Source organism: Lupinus angustifolius, chromosome LG18 (genome assembly GCF_001865875.1).
Source record: "Lupinus angustifolius cultivar Tanjil chromosome LG18, LupAngTanjil_v1.0, whole genome shotgun sequence".
NCBI classification, from domain to species: domain Eukaryota; kingdom Viridiplantae; phylum Streptophyta; class Magnoliopsida; order Fabales; family Fabaceae; genus Lupinus; species Lupinus angustifolius.
Window position 1 is genome coordinate 7332039 of NC_032026.1, and position 17143 is coordinate 7349181.

Below are 17143 nucleotides of genomic sequence, written 5' to 3' on the forward strand. Positions count from 1 at the left end.
GCTAGCAAGAACATACCCTAACTGGTCTAGCAATTTGGTATGGTACTTAAATATGGTTGGGTTTCATTGGGTTTTAGGGTTGAGTTCATGTTTAAAATTTAGTTTTGGTTAATATTTAAGATTGGGTAATGGATAAGTATCACTCGACTCAACATGACACATGCTAATTGTTGACTTCTTTTTATATATAGTTATTTAATTGTGTACAAAGTAATGACATCTTATTGACTAACACATTTGTTGTCCCATAAATTGTGTCATTGCGTGTAGCATTAGCTGTGGTTGGTCAGAAAAATAATTAATTATTAATTTTTCAACTTAAAAATATCTTTTCGTCCAATCGTAGACTTATGGTACATACAATGACACAATTTGTGGAATAGCAGATGATGTCCGTCATTGACCTAAAATAGATAGTATATTTCTTTATAACAACCAATGTTATTAAAACCGGACCGGTCATCAAACCGGTGAGGGTACTGGTTTAGTGGTTTAGTGGTTCAATCAGTGGTTCAGTAATTAAACCGCATGGGATTAAACCGGTTAAACCGGACATACATGCTTATATATATGTGTGTAAACCTGTAATAAAAATTATCTAATATGTATATACTCAAATTTATAATCCATATTTATAGTCAAAGTAAGAATTATCATAAATTAACAACTTTAATAAATCCAAAGTCTAAATTACAAATACAAATAGTAATCCACAAGTACTTGTCTTACTTAACAAACTCGAAACATATGACGCAAGTCATAACTCAGTCTACAAAACATATTATATATTTAAAACTTTAATACCAATGAGTCAAAATTGTTTCATATTGAGGTTCCATTTCTTCATCATTTAAGTCCAAAGCTTGACTAATGTTGTCTTCAACTAGGTTCACATTCTCCACAGGGTTGAGTTATGCATCATCATCATCTTCTAAATTTAATTGATCTACAACAATTTCATTTTTTCATACACCAAACCAGATGTTCTTTCACACATTTAACTGCTGAAATACAGGGCACAGTATCATTCTGCCTTGATTTTTCAGATTATAAAACAAAAGGATAAAAACGAACTTCTCCAATTCAACAACCAGGTACATGCAAACAATTAGAAAAAATTAAAATATATAAAACAGATAAAAACAAAGGAATGAAAATGGTGAGATAAGAAGCACTAAGAAGCACTTGTACTAGCCTAGGTGGGATTCTTTAAAATTACATGTATGAACCGGTCGGTTGAATCAAATTCCGGCCGGTTCATCGGTTTTGACACGATTTACCAGTTTTTCTCCAGTTTACACCGGTTTTGATGCTTAGCCGGCACAACACTTATTTCATACCGGTTATGGAATCGGTTGGCCGGTTCTCTGGTCGAACCGGCTGTCCGAACCGGTTTTAATAACATTGATAACAACCAATCTATTGATATAATTTTATATTTTAACGATATGTATTCAATTGTTTTTTATGGTCATTTAGGATACTCTTGTGCAAATGATATAATGTATACATCATTTCATATTGCATTAATTTCTAATATTTTCACCATATATATATATATAAATGATTCACAAAATAGTTTATGTATATTATTTCATATATTAAATTATATATTCATAAGAATATGTAATAATATTAATAAGAATTTCTCTAATAAAAGAAGAAATACATTATATTTACTTGGGTTATGTTTATATTTAGAAGTTAGTTCATTTAACATTTGATTGAGTAATTCCTCAAGTTTGGATTTAGATTTAAAAATGAGTCTAATCATATTTTGGGATAGATAAAGGATAAGTCTACCCTACTAAAAATGGAATCATCTAACACCACAAATTCTCTCTTAAGTATCTCTTTAAGCGGAAAGCCCTATTTTACTTCTCAAGTAATAACGACCGAGACTTGCAAGATTTACTTGTCATTCTTTGCAAAATCATTATCACACACAAGAGGTTTTTGATTTACACAACAGATTTTTGCTTTATTATATTCTTCTCTTAGTTAAACTAATAATAATTAGTCTTTCTTCAAAGTTTTGACTCTTCACCGATTACGATGTTGCATTTGCTTCATGTTTCCATGTCTTTGTCAATGCACTCTATTTTTATCATCCACCTCAATATTGTGTTTTGTATACATTATATTTTAATTTATAACTTATAAGATTATAAATCACATGATTATAATTTGTATATATCATTGTGTTCGGGAATTTAAGTTAAAAACTGAATATATGATAATATATTTTGTTTGGGTAAGATAGAAATTTATTTTTACAAAGTAAAATACAAAAAGGTATACAGCTATATGTTTATATTATAACTATTTTGGTTGTTTTATAATATTTTTAAAATATATAGTTTTCATATATATCATCATATATATTTTTTCTATAAATTATTTAATTTTTGATACTTTTGATAAAGGCTAAAAATATTAAAATAATACACAATATAAAAATTAATATCAATTACAAAACAAATAGTGAACAAATGATGAAAAGATCAATTCAAAAAGGATAAAAATTCTACTAAAAATTGAGTGGTAAAATATAAAAGGAAATTGGTTGAAAAAAATAAATAAATAACCCATTATAAAGAGATGTTGTCTTTTCCTTATTTTTCAATAAATAAAAATCGAGTTTATAATTGAGGTGAGTTATCAAATATATTTGTATTGTAACTTCAAACTTCTAAATAGAAATATTGAGTACTTTTTATGTTTTTAAGATATTGAATCATGATGTATTTCACATTTTTTTAAAGATTTATTAGAGGAAGTTAATGAGATTAAAAGTAATTTAACCAAGAGTAATCCTTTGTGTGAAAGATCAAAGTAATTAATATAAATAATTGCATCTTATTTTAATATAATTTTTTAACTGATTATTAATGAATTTTTAATTATAGACATGATTATGTTATATGATCCAAATCATTATTTTCGCAACTTATTGATATGGATAACTCAATCAGCAGCCTAATTATAAGACGGACCTACTTTAAATCATTTGAGAAGGTTCTTTTTTCAAAGGTTCCTCCATGCGTATAAGTTAGACTGGTTGAAAATTCATAGGAGGAATGGGAAAAGTTAAGGTCAAAGTTTGAAAGTCTATGGTTAAGGATAAGGTGACACAATATTCAAGGTCATACTGTCCCAAAAGCCCACGTGCGGTGTTTTATGGCGGTTGAAGCTACCCTAATCTGCTGCACGAGAATTCTTAGGCTTAGCATATCTTTAACTTTTTATTAAATATTATTTGATATATTTTAAAAATATTAAAATAAGGTTAACAATAGCACAAAAGTCACGGTATTAACCATATTAAAAATGAGTACAATTATTGCATAATCACTTTCTAAATTTTTACATGATAAATATACAAGTACACTATAAAAATATTTGTACTCTTTAATTCAACTACCTATTTTCCCTTTAAAAGACATTACTAAACTTATATTATTTAATAATATCACATTAATTAAAATTTAAGAGATCCTTTTGGGTAGCATAATTTATTAATTTCAGATTGTAACATGATCTAATAATTTGAACATGTTATTATTAATTTAAGTGAATTAATTAAACATAATATCAATTTAAACAACGTGTTGGTTTAGTAGTACAATGAGGTGCACATTTTTTGTCTCACAATTTGTATTATTCCATGTGTCATCAGTTATGATTGGTTGAAAAAAGTATACTTAAGTTAAAAGTTTAATTATTAAATATTTTTCTACCAATCACAATTCATGACACACAGAATGATACAAATTGTGGGTAGAAGATGTGGACTCGGTATAAGGCCCATTAGATCCCAGGATGACCAAAAGATAAGACTTCAATTCTTGGGAGCGACACTTGTTGGAAAGGGTAGTTACGTAACCCGAAGGGGATTAGTCTTACCCAAAAGGTGAAAATACCTTTTGTAATACAATAAAAATAAATCTAATTTTAGATAGTTTATTGTTTGCATCATATCAACGTCCTTTTCTATTTTTATTAATGTTTATTGATGATAGTTATCATTGTCATGTAAATTAAGTGACAGTTTAAAAATTAGTTTGCACCTATTGTAATAGAAAAATAGGAAGATTAAAAAAAAAAACAGTTAGTATATTAATAAAGGATTTGGAATTGTTTTTCTCTCTAAAATAAAATGTAATGTGTGTAAGAAAGAATCATAGAATATTATAAAATCATTATTGTTTATTGTAATGTTGTATGCATGGAGAAGAATTGTAAGATTTAACCTCATCTACTACCTTAGTCTATACTTGAGAGTTTGTAAGAGTATGAAATATAATTGAAGAAGAAAAATAATATATTCTCTTACTAAATTTTTTATTAATTCTTATACCCATAATAAAGTAATATATGTTAAAAAATAATATTTTATTTGTTGATAATTAATTTCTAAATAACATGTGTTATACTTTTATAAGTAAAAGATATAATATAAAGATTTAATACGAGAATATAACCTTGACTAATGAATAATGATATGTAACAAGAATGGATTGAAAAAGACAAAAGTGACCTTCCCATTGAATATTAAATGCATTGTTTAAAACAGCTGCCAAACTACATCACCAAATTGTCTGCTAATCATAGTTATGGTATATCAATAATCTATTTTTTTTATTAGAGTCGACTTTTGAAAATATTTTTGTATTTCATAATATTCGTTTCTATCAGTATTAAAATATAAAAAAATATTAATATAAAATATAAAAAAATATTAATATAAAATATAAAATAAATCATGCACAAATACTGCAGGCCAAAAATTATAAAATATGAAAATAGCTTACAAAAATAACTATATTTCATTAAATTATATAACTAAAAATCTAGCATTATAAAAAATGTAATAAATCATATTTACTATATCATATTAAAATAAATACAATATTATAAAAAAAATGATACATCATTTAAAAAAATTAGGACCTTGCATCACTTAAAATATATGGTACTTTTACGTAAAAATACCTCTCCGAATTATTTTGAAATTAACACATTTTGGTATATAAAAAACCTCCAAATAAAACAATTGCTAATAATTATAATATATATTAGTAAAAACTCTTAGAGAATGGAGGAAGAAAAGAACAGAGAGTAACGAAGAAGAGTCATACACATTGAAGAAAAAATGTTATTGGTTACAATTGATACACAAGAAAATAACTCTCTAAGTAACTCCCTACCTTCTAGAAAGAATTGAAAATGACTAACTATCAATACAATGAATAGGTGTGTTTCTTAGGATGGAGGATCTTAAACATGGAGAAAAAATTGCAGTAAAGAGAAATGTAACTTTAAATTATACATATATCATTTTGATTACAATAAAATTATACTTTTACCATTAAATTCAAGTAAAAATATGTACTTACCTTTCTCTATTAATAGAAAAGATCCTTACTCATTTTTTAAGTTGAAGAGAGATTATTTCTCTCAACATCTCCTCCTATCTCTACCAATCAAATTACTCTAACTGATATAATTTTGTTTGTATAACTTTTTTAATTAATTTATCTGATCAATTTACTCCAACTAATATAATTTTATTTTTATGATTTTTTTTTAATTAATTGAATAACACATTGGACATCAAATATCTCTATTATTATCCTAAGTTACGTAAATGCTCATTGCTTAAAAGCTTTGTTTTACTGCCCACTGCTGGTGCATCTGGCCTTGTCTTTGTGCATCTGGCCTTTGACATGGTGCTTGGCATTATAAACCCTCTCAAGTTAGAGGGAGGACACAATGTGACAATCAGATGACAAAGTTTTTGAAACATAATTCAAATTTGTACACAAATGAGTGAAATGAAGCATGGGGACTAACAAAAACAGAAAGGGTCTTTCCCTTTCCTGCAAGTCCATTTCATTTATACAACTGTTATAGATCATTTCCAAATCGGAAATTCTAACACATTCTAATGGTAAACAAACAAATAACAAATCTTTTATGCACCAAGTCATTACAAAACTTCCACCCCACTGTATACTCATATTCTTCAAACATTTTATTTTCCATTTTTCTTTCTTTGTTTTTGTACCCCAATTTAACTTTCCACTACATATTTCTACCTTTTCTTTTTCTCCTCTTTTTCCTAAAAACACCTCTTCTAAAAGTTCTCAGTCTAATTACAAAGTAGATTTTATGGAAACACAATAGTACAAAAGAACATTACAGCCACCTCAGCATCGTTCATCAACTGACCAATAAATTTTCTACACGTGTACACTCTGCCATTTAAGGTGCCACTATCTTTCTCCGTTTCTTCATTGATGAAGAACTCGAACCACTTTCTGACGAGTATCGCTTCGAAGTAACCCTAACCGGGTCGGGTTCACCGGAGTTAACCCGGAGCGGAAAATTCAGCAACGCCCGGGACCCTCGAATCCGATACGCGGCGCGATCATAAGCCAACGCCGCATCCTCCACCGTTTCAAACGTCCCAAGCCAAACCCGAGCACCATTTTTCGCCGGGTCTCGAATCTCCGCCGCAAATTTCCCCCATGGTCGTCGGCGAACGCCACGGTAATGCTTCCCATTCTCCGGAACCGCCTTCGTAATCACCTCCGGAGCAGTCATCGGTGACATAACATCCGGCTCCGATTTCACAACCATTTGACCGGAGACATTTGATTCAGATGACCCAGTTTCGAAAGATGGGATCCACCCAACATTAACAGCGTCGTGGAGAACACTGTAGAGAACCATATCTTCATAATCATCTTCCTTTAGTGGAAGTTCACCCCAATTATCAGTTAAACATGGGTATAAGCTGCTGAAACTGGAGCTCAGAGAGAAAAACGGGTTATTACCCGAAACGTTATTCGGATCCTTGAATTTGGGTTCGGATTCACTTATTAAGTGGCGGCGTATGGAGTCTAAAAGGGCCAAGTCTGATTCGTAGGTATTGTGTGGGTACATGTTACCTTAACGATGTTTCGTATTCTGTAATTCTGTTGTTTTTTGTTGAGAGAAAGTGTGTTAAAGAAATTAAAGGGTTTTGGTAGTTTTGTGAATTGTGAGGTAGTGATTGAATTTTAGAACTTTGAAGGGTTTAGAATAACTGGGTATTTATAGAAGTGTAGGTTCATGAACTTGGATTTATTTATTTGTGGAGTTATTTATTTATGAGATCACATCTGCTATATCTTTTTTATATTATTTTACTAATTAATTGAAAAAATTATATAAATTAAAATTAAAATTATTAAATATTTTTCGTCAATTATATTGACTGACTAAAAAAAAGTAAGACAAAATATGTATATGCTTTATTTATTAAGTAGTAAATTGTACTACTGATATGGGGGTCATCGATGATGTCACGTAGTGTCTGAATCTTCTTCTTGCTGTATTGTAAAAAGGGAAAAGGGTTTCTATGACGTGGTTAATTCCTTATCTATTCTGCTTTTTATTTTAGTTTAACTTTTTAGATTTTCTTATTATCAATAGAGTATTATTTTGCTAATAAACTGAATGAACTTGTGTCAGTGTGACGTAGATGTGACATAATAAACGGTCATGGGAATAGTGAAGAATGAAGTTTGTTTAAGTAAAATAATAGTGCACAAAATAAAAATTATGACTTGTATTTAAATTATGTTTTGTAACTTTTATTTTTCCTATTTGAATTGTCTAAAATATCATATATGATCATAAGAAACATGTGTATAATTGTGTAAGTTACTAGCAAGTATAATGGAATGTTGTTCGGATGTTGTTGAAGTTCCTATAAACATAAAGGGATGTTAGGTTAAACTTTTTAAATAATTCTTGTGGGTTATGATTAAGCCTTCCTTTGGTTGATGATAAGAAGTTAAGAAGAAAGAAAGAGGATGAGGAGAAAGAAAGATGTGAGAAAAAAAATGGAATTATGAATTATTTTGTAGAAGAGAAAAAGAAAAGAACAAGAAGAGAGATCATGACTTTATCTCTCTACCTATTGAATAAACAAGTATACCCTTATTCACATTAATAATATTTTTTTATTCTGAATTAAAATTAAATATTAGTTAAAGTTTTTAAGAAATATAATGTTAATATTAAATATGTAATTTTATATAAATGATTCAATATATAGAACTAATTAAAGTGTCTATCAACAAGGTATCAGTCTAGTTGTATAAAATCTCATTGAATTCCTAAGGTCATGAGTTCGATTCTTGGGAGCAATACTTGTTGGGAGGAGCAGTCACGATCTTTGAAATGAATTAGTTCCTTACCAAAAAAGGTGAGAGAATACTATTGGTAGTACCAAAAAAATTAAAGTGTCTAAAAATAATATTGAACTACAATTGAAATAGTTAATTAAATAAATTGATTAATATTTAAATTTGAATATTAACAGTGATGATAACCAACAAACAATAATATTTTTAGGTCTATGTGTGACCCACGACTTTGTGTAGGGATATATGTTTTGAGATAAATGATAAATATAATAATAGTTAGATGATAGTAAAATAAAAATGAGTGAACAAAAAATGGTGAATAAAAGTGAGCTTTTCTTATGCATAAGTTTATCCTTGTAAATAATCATATATTAACTTTATTTTCTTGTTTTAAGTATAAAAATATATTTGGTTTTAAAATGTGTAAATAAATTAGTATTTATTTAAATTTTTGAAAGCAAATATATAATTAGTTAAAAATAGTAAAAAAAGTGTCACATAAAAGGGTTATATGAGTATTTAATGGCTAGAACTCTACAATAATGAATTTTGTACATGTATGTGATAATATGAAATTGGTGGGGCAATTTAGTCATTTATAAATTTTTACTCTCTCAACTGACTTTCTTCTAATATATGAAGAGAACAAAATTTGCAGTGAGACCCATCATTTTCTTTCTATCTACTCTCTTTCACCCCACAACTAAAGAAAAGAAATGTGTAAACTTATCTCACTTTCTCTCTTATCATTTTCTCTCATCTCATACTCATCTCAACAAATGAGGCCTAAATATGGTTTTTGATTTGATGAAAATGGACAGATGATAATATTATTTGAATATATTTAAGCATTATATACTAGTGTATCACCCATACATGGTAAGATACATGATAAAAACATACAAAAATACATAGTTAAATAAAAATAATTTGAAAGTAATAAACAACATTTTTTTAAATTTCAAAAATAAAATCTTAATTTAATTTATAGATATTGTTTTCATCTCAAATTCTTTTAGCATGAAATATAATATCATAGAGGTTCATAATAATTAATAAGAGTTGTACCATTTATTCAAGTGAGAACCACATTGCATAAGAATAATGTCTAAGTTATAAGGAAAGAAAATATGAACGTTTTTTATTTATATTTTAAAATTAAGGTTCATCCATCATAAATATAGTATTTTAAGAATTACTGTTAAAATTTTACTTGTTCTTTGGTCTTAAGAAAGTGAATTTATATGATAGGAATCTATTGAAATCTTCTAATATAGCCTAAATATGCTTGAACCTATTAGGGGAAGTACATGAAAAAGTTTTCTGATGATCAAATCAGTAAATGACAGATATATGTAGAATACCAAAGAGTAGTAAATAAGAGATAGAATGAAAGTGTGAATAAGAGAGTGCTAAGAGTTAAGTGCATAAGTAAAATTCTTTAAGGGGGAGAACCCTTAATGGAGAAGCATGAGGAATATTCCTTTATAGATGTTGTTGGTCTGGTCAACTAAATGGCATGTCGGGTTTGTCTTAAACAAGATTGGTTTTTCCTGTGACAGACGGCTTTGGGTAGATCCATACTCTATGTAAAGTTGACTGTCACTCATATTGGCAGGTAGCGCTGGAAACGAGTCGAACTAAAGTTTAGCTCGATTCAGTTCGACAAGGATTGTCTCAGCTCGAAACTCAACTCGAGTTCGATACGAGTTATATTTTTAGCTCGAGTTCAGCTTGGTTAAAGTTTGCGAACTATTCAGTTCAAATGATTCATTTGGATAACTCAAATAATTAATTAAAATTTTAAAAATAATGCAAAATGTTTATTTATATATAAATATAATCTTGTTTATATATATAATAACAATAAATATAAAAAATAATGTTTGAGTCATAATAAACATACAAATTAGTTTATATATATATATATATATCGAGTCAACTCCTGAACCTAACGAGTCGAACTATTTCCAACTCAAGTTTGGTTCGTTTATTTAACGAGCTCAATTTCCAGCTCAAGTTCAGCTCATTTGGTTCATGAATGAAGTTTATCGAACTAAATAACGAATCAAGTTTTGAACGAATACCGAGTTGGTTCGGTTCATTAGGAGTCATACTGGCAGGTGTCGTTGTGTCATTGGTATGCTATCTACTTTTGAAAGGCACAATATGATTTAGGTAGCATGCGACATAAAATAGAGGCCTGTGTCATGCATGTGTTGTGACAGTAGAGTGTAAGAACTGATTTTATACTATCTTATCACTTTTGCTTAACTAGTACCTACTGGCTCGGATTGCCTGGTCGAGGCGTAGGAGTGCTCGAATGATGCTTATTTTACTCGATCATTGTCTCTATCAGTCATAACATGTATTTTGGAACCATGGTGGAACATTTTTAGAATAAAGATAAATCGTAGTTATTTAGTCCATATCTCAATGTATATTTACTCTATTAGAAACTTTAACTTAGTATAGTGTATATTGAGAATTTTAATATTTGAAAATATTATAATCATTATAATTTTGAAAGAAAGTGTCATTAATAATTGTTCAAATGAAACTTGTATTTTTTTATATAAGCAAAAACTTCAATAATTAGGAACAAATGGTGCCAACCTAAATACAAATAAGTAAACTATCACAAGCAGATAACACTATCAATATGGGAAATACAAGACCTAGGATCTATACATCACTGTACAAAGTCATAAACATAAAGATCACTAGAGGAACAAAACCAAATCCAAGACCAAATCTGAATCAATTCCATCACTTAGGTGAATCTAACCTCTTTAGCCAAGAAAATTACATCATTTCTCATAAGCCATATCGACCACACCACAACAAACCATAGCATTCTCCAACATTTTCTACCTTTTGGTTCTCTATAAAAAGAATCAAGCATAACCAAAAGATCAGAAATAGAATTAGGACGAAGAATGAGATCCTGTAACCAAGAGTAGAACCTTTTCCACAATGTAAATGTAAAATGGTAAGTTAGAAGAAGATGATCAACCGACTCTACTTGTTCCAAGCAAAAAACACAATTCAACTATATTCCATCAATAATATGCCTTCTTTGAAGCTCCTCCTTGGTGGCTAATCTCTCTCCCATTGCTTTCTAAACATAACAACAAACCTTCATCGGGGCACAACTAATCCAATACCCGTAAAGAAGATCATCCCTAACAGAGGTACTAGAATCTAATTGCACCATGCATGCCGATTTTACTGTATAAACACCAGAAACATCTAGGCCTCACCTCCATCTATCAAAAATACCTCGCCTACAACTATGATGGATTAGATCTTCCTCCCAAGACAATAATTGTCTTCTCCAAGAAATGTGCCAACTCCAAGACTCATTGATCCAAACACCATAATCCGCTACTTAGGAATGGCAATGGGGTAGATCAGAGTTAGGCTTATACTTACCCAATCTTGAACCCGAAATCCAAAACCCGAACCTGAACCCGAACTCGATGGGGTTAAAATTTACAATGCCATCCTTGAACCCGCAGGTTTTGGGTAATCCGAAAAAAATAGTTCAAAATTTGTTTTAGCTTTTGAGAATAGTGCTTGTATTCTTAGGAAATGACAGCAACATGTAGTTGATTTTAAATGGGAAGGAAATTAAGAATGAGTTAGTTTAGGCGATGTTTACTAAATGCGAGACTTTAGAATAGAGATACAATATGTAGTTGTTTAGCCAAGGGGACGAAAGAAAGTGATTATTTTTAATTTTCTTATCTGTGCAATGAAATTTGTATCCCAATACTAATACTAAAAAAACATATGATAACTTAGACCTTGTAGATGCTGAATATGCTAGATATGCAATAACTTTACCTTCTGCTTGATTTGGAGTTAAGTGAAGATGAGCAGAAAATGACGGCTCTAGTTGATAATGAAAATGTTTTGTCAAATGGGTTCGGGGTAAGGTATTAAATGTACCAAAACTGAACTCGAACCCAAAAATTGGGATCAGGTTTTACTCGAACCCAATCACAGTAGGGTTTCCTCGTTAAATTCAGGTTGGGTTCGTACGGGCACCCGCGAATTTGGTTTTCATTATCATCCCTACCGTTACTAAAGCCTCCATGTTCCCTGGTAGCAAAAATAGTGTCAGAAACTTGTCTTTCAAATATTGATTATCGAACCAAGTATCATGCCAGAATAATGTCAAACCACCTTCTCCAATCTTCTAACCCACAATGACTCTGGCTCGGTCAATCTTCTCCATTTCCACTTCCCCAATAATGCCTCATTAAACTTGGCTAAATCTTTAACACCAAACCCACCTTGTTTATTTGGTTTACAAACCTCTGACCATTTCACTCAATGAATGTGTCTATTACCTCTTTCCCCCCATAAGAATTTCCTTTGAAGGGTGGTAAGACTATGAATAACTTTATTAGGATCCTTATAAAGAGAAAGGAGATATATAGGCAAATTTAACAAATCTGAGTTCAACAGAATGACCCTACCTCCAAAGGAATTGTGATTTTGTTTCCAAGGAGCGAGTATGCTAGCCACTTATCTAAAACACTCTTGCATGTAGTTGCACTCGCCGAATTTGTCCCAACCATGATTCTCAAGTACACAAAAGTCATAGAACCAATCTTGCAAGACAAAAAGGAAGCCACCAACCTCATGAAGCTCTCGATAATTAAATTCCAAGAAGAGAACTTTTATGAGCATTAATCTTCATTCCAGACACTAATTCAAAGCATCTAATTATAGTTTTCACACCCCACAAATTAGAAAGTGTGGGTTTGAAGACCATTATTATATCATCTGCAAACTATAAATCCATCATTTCAACCTCTAATCGCCCCATTTTAAAACCCTCCAAGATTCCATCACTTTTTGCCTTGCGAACCAAACCCGCAAACCTTTGTTTCACCAACTAGAACAAAAATGGTGTCATTGCATCCCCTTGCTTGATACCCTTTGAAACAAAGAATTGAGTCGAGAGCATACCATTCATAAGGACCGACATTGTAGTAGAAGATAAGTACTCACTGATCCATTTCCTCCATTGACTCTGGAAACCAAACCTGGATATCATATAATCCAAGAAATCCCAACTAAGTGAATCATACGCCTTCTCCAAATCCATTATTAACAACATGTACCCATCTTTATCATTCTTTGCTGAATGGATAACCTCGTTAATCAGAGTAGTGACATCTTTAATGCAGAGATGGCAAAACGGGCCGCCCAACCCCGCAAATGCCCGCTAAAAAATAAGCGGGCGCGGACATGTCCGCATTGGTTTAACGAACAAAATTCAGTGCCCTGCCCGTTTTAAAACGGGCTAAAGGGCGGCCCGTGGGCATTGTTGAATAATTTAAAAAAATAAATAATTCATATAATAAATGAAATGAAATTAAATAAAGTAGTTGAAGGTAAAAAATTAACAAACTTTTTGATATTTTATAGGAATTTTAACAAATCACATTAGATGACAATTTTTTACGGATTAAAAGTCACATTACATCACAACTTATTTAAAATTTTCTTACTTTTTCTTTAAATTATGTTTATAGGTCGCCCGCATGCCCAACCGAAATGTCCGTGAATTTGGCGGGCAAAATGGGTCGGGTAAAACGGGCAAAATTTGTATGCCCTACCCGAAAAAAATGCGGGCTACGTGAGCGCGCCTGCGAGCAATTCCTGTTTTGCCATCTATACTAGAATGTTTCTCCCCTGAATGAACGCCGATTGTGAAGGCAAGATCAAAGAAGCCATCACCTCTTTAAGCTTCTCTGCCATTTCTTTAGCTAAAATCTTGTTTAAAGAACCCACCAAAGAAATTGTTCTAATGTCTTGAGTCCTTGTTGGGTTTTTTAATTTTGGAATCAGAATAATGAATGATGAGTTCAACCCTCTTGGGAGCTTATAATTCACCTGGGATTTCCACAAAAAAGACAAAACATCTGACTTAATAATCTCCCAAATTTCCCGAAATAAAACTCATCTAGCCTCATGCTCTTATTAGTAGCATAACTCCAAACCACTTCTTTAATTTCATCCTCCGAAAAAGCATCATTAAGAGACACAAATCTGATAATCTGAAAGGCAATTGAACCCCCATCAAGTAAATGAAAGACCCTACAATGGTTAAAAAATACCATATGAAAATAATTAGACACCGCCACCAAAAGACCGTTATCATCTTCTATCCACTCTCCATCAATCCACACTCCATGAATGTGATTCCTCTTTCTTCTATTATTAATACAAGCATAGAAGAAGGATGTATTAGCATCACCCTCCTTTAGCCATCTAGCTCTAGATTTTTGCACCATTAGGCAATCCTTCTTCTTAGCAGTAGACCACCACTCAACCATGTAATTCTTCCTCAAAGAAAGTTGGTCCTCTGATAACACAGAGGCTTCCCCAATAATATCCAATATTTGGATTTGTTTAACCAAATCACCTTGTCTTGAATCCAAGCAACCAAATACCTCCTTATTCCATTCCTCCAGCTTCACTTTTAACAACTTCAGCTTTTCCTTTACAATGTAAGCTGACCAATCAGACACGTGAGATTCACGTCACATTTTTGACACAAGCTCTTTAAACCTATGATGTAAGAACCATCAATTATTGAACCTAAATGTAGAAGGTCCATGAATCCAAGGAGTTATTTTTAGATCAATCAGGTAGTGATTTGAACAATCCTTATCAGTAGACCTTTGAGTAGAATCTGGCCACATCATCGACCACTCTATAGAGAGAAGGAACCTATCCAGTCTACTCATAATAGCCCCTCACGGTTGATACCACGTAAAATTGCGACCAATCAGGGGTAGATCAATGAACTCCATTTTGCCAATCCATTAGTTGAACAATTGCATTTCTCTTCAACTATACATATTTAATCCTCCTCGTCATAGAAAATATGGATATAAGTCATAGAAAGGTGTCGAAAGGCGACATAGAAAAGGGAATAAGTAAGTCCAAGTCCAAATACGAGAATGTGGAGTGTTAGTATTGTCACAAAACAGATCACATACAGAAGAATTGTTTTCAATAGAAAAGGGAGAACAAAGACAAGAAAGGCAAGTAGAACAAGAAGAATCATGGTGATGATGATCGTGTTACTACTGCCACTTGTGACGATCTTATTATTCTTCGTGACCATGATTCAGTTAACCTTGTATCAGATGAGAGTATGTGGATAATTGATAGTGGTGCTACACTGCATGTTACACCAAGGAAGGAGTTCTTCACATCTTACACTTCTGATGATTTTGGAGTGTTAAAGATGGGTAATGATGGTGTGTCAAAGGTAGTTGGTATTGGTAATATTTGTTTGCATACCAACATTGTAAGAACAACATTGCAACTAAGAGGGGGGGGGAGTGAATTAGTTGACTTAAAATTATAGTAACTTTTTCTGCAAAATGTAAGAGTTAATATGCAGCGGATAATATTGCAGAAAATAAACAAGTATAAATTAAAGAGGAAAGGGAAAGGAGAGTACACAAGTATTTTATGCTGGTTCACCTTCTTGTCCACCGAAGGCTACATCCCGTACTCTTGCAACACAAGAGATTTTCCACTAAATATTATGAGTAGTAATTACAAAGTCTCACCCCGAGATCTCTAAGTACCTTACCCACTCACTAATATTTATATCCTTGGAAAACACTTTTCCAAGTTACTTTATCCCCTTTCTATTCACACCCTGTGAAAGAAAGTTTATTGCAATGAATGAAGAATTTCAATAATGGCTTTGGATTGCCTTTACAAGTATGAAATATTATAACACTTGCAATCCAACCAACTATCTTTTTATCCTTAGTAATAATGCTCAATAGATTTGTAAAACTTTGAATCAATTACTTTAAGTAACTCAGAAAAATTCTCCTTTTGAAAGTTTAAGAACTTAGTGCAAAAGTGCAGAAAAATAGTGAGAGAATTTTTCAGAGTAGTATGAGAGTTATATAAAAGTTGTGTGTTTATGTTGTGAGAGTTAGAGTCTTTATATAGACTTTCAAAACACTCATGGTGTCTTTCTGAAAGTGCAGGAGTTGTTTGAAGTGAAGAGATTTTATTTGGAGTGAAAACATTTCGTTTTGAAATCTGAAATCTCATGTATCAGTCTTCAATAATCAATTACTTACATTGGATAATCGATTACCCAAACATATTGTCCACTAATTATTTAAAAATGAATTAGAGTAATCGATTACACCATTTGGGTAATCGATTACTCAACTTTTGTAAAACTGGTAATATGTTACTCAAAGGCAGTAATGAATTACTCTGAACATTTTTAAGTTGGATAACTCTTTTTCTCTCACATGTAACTTGTTACTTGAATGAAGTAACCCGTTACACATTATTTCAAAAAATGTTTTAAGTATTTTTAAAGTGTTTCATTATTCTTTAAAAATGATTTGAGCATTACTACTTTGCATAACAAGGAGTTTTATGATAGAAGTACCTATAGAGACTTAATCTAATTTTTCTTGAAGCTTTATTCTTCTTTGTCTTCATAAGTATTCTTCCTTTTCTTCTTTTTGGTGATGTTGGTATCTTCATCAAAACCGTGCCAAGGTCAGGTGTAAAGATCTTCTTCACAATCTCCCCCTTTTTGATAATGACAAACCAATATTTTCTTGACAATGTAGTTTTCTGAATTTTCTGAGAGTAGCATACTTTGTGATATATCTTGACCTGTCTTGAGTATGGTCCCCCTATCTTGTATGCTCCCCCTTTCAATTGGAGTTATGTGCCTGGAATAAAGTTTGACAGAAAATACACTCTCCCAACTTTTCTCCCCCTTTTGACTTCATCAAAAAGTAGAAAAGCCAAGAGTCCAGCACAAGATATATAGCATATATAACATACATGATGTATATCACAATAGATATAAAAATTAATGTAGTGACTAGATAAGATGTTTCAATCAAAATATCAGGAAT

The 17143-nt window shown here is 31.2% G+C and overlaps 2 protein-coding genes across 2 annotated transcripts in view; both read right to left on the reverse strand.

The window, feature by feature from the left end:
* Positions 5952-7053, reverse strand: LOC109332297 (ethylene-responsive transcription factor 1A-like). Its single transcript, XM_019567239.1, has one exon. The coding sequence runs from the start codon at positions 6949-6951 to the stop codon at positions 6268-6270; it is 684 nt and encodes a 227-aa protein (XP_019422784.1). The 5' UTR covers positions 6952-7053; the 3' UTR covers positions 5952-6267.
* Positions 13893-17143, reverse strand: part of LOC109332505 — a 3716-nt gene continuing 465 nt past the window's right edge. Inside the window, exons 2-4 of the mRNA XM_019567489.1 lie at positions 14339-14722; positions 14222-14278; positions 13893-14114 (exon numbers count right to left, since the gene is read on the reverse strand). Coding sequence (XP_019423034.1) covers positions 13893-14114; positions 14222-14278; positions 14339-14722 — 663 coding nt within the window. The remainder of the gene's footprint in view (positions 14115-14221; positions 14279-14338; positions 14723-17143) is intronic.

What these genes read in the sequence shown, in the direction of transcription:
- LOC109332297 (XM_019567239.1), bottom strand. Translation starts at nt 6,951, where the DNA reads ATGTACCCACACAATACCTACGAATCAGACTTGGCCCTTTTAGACTCC.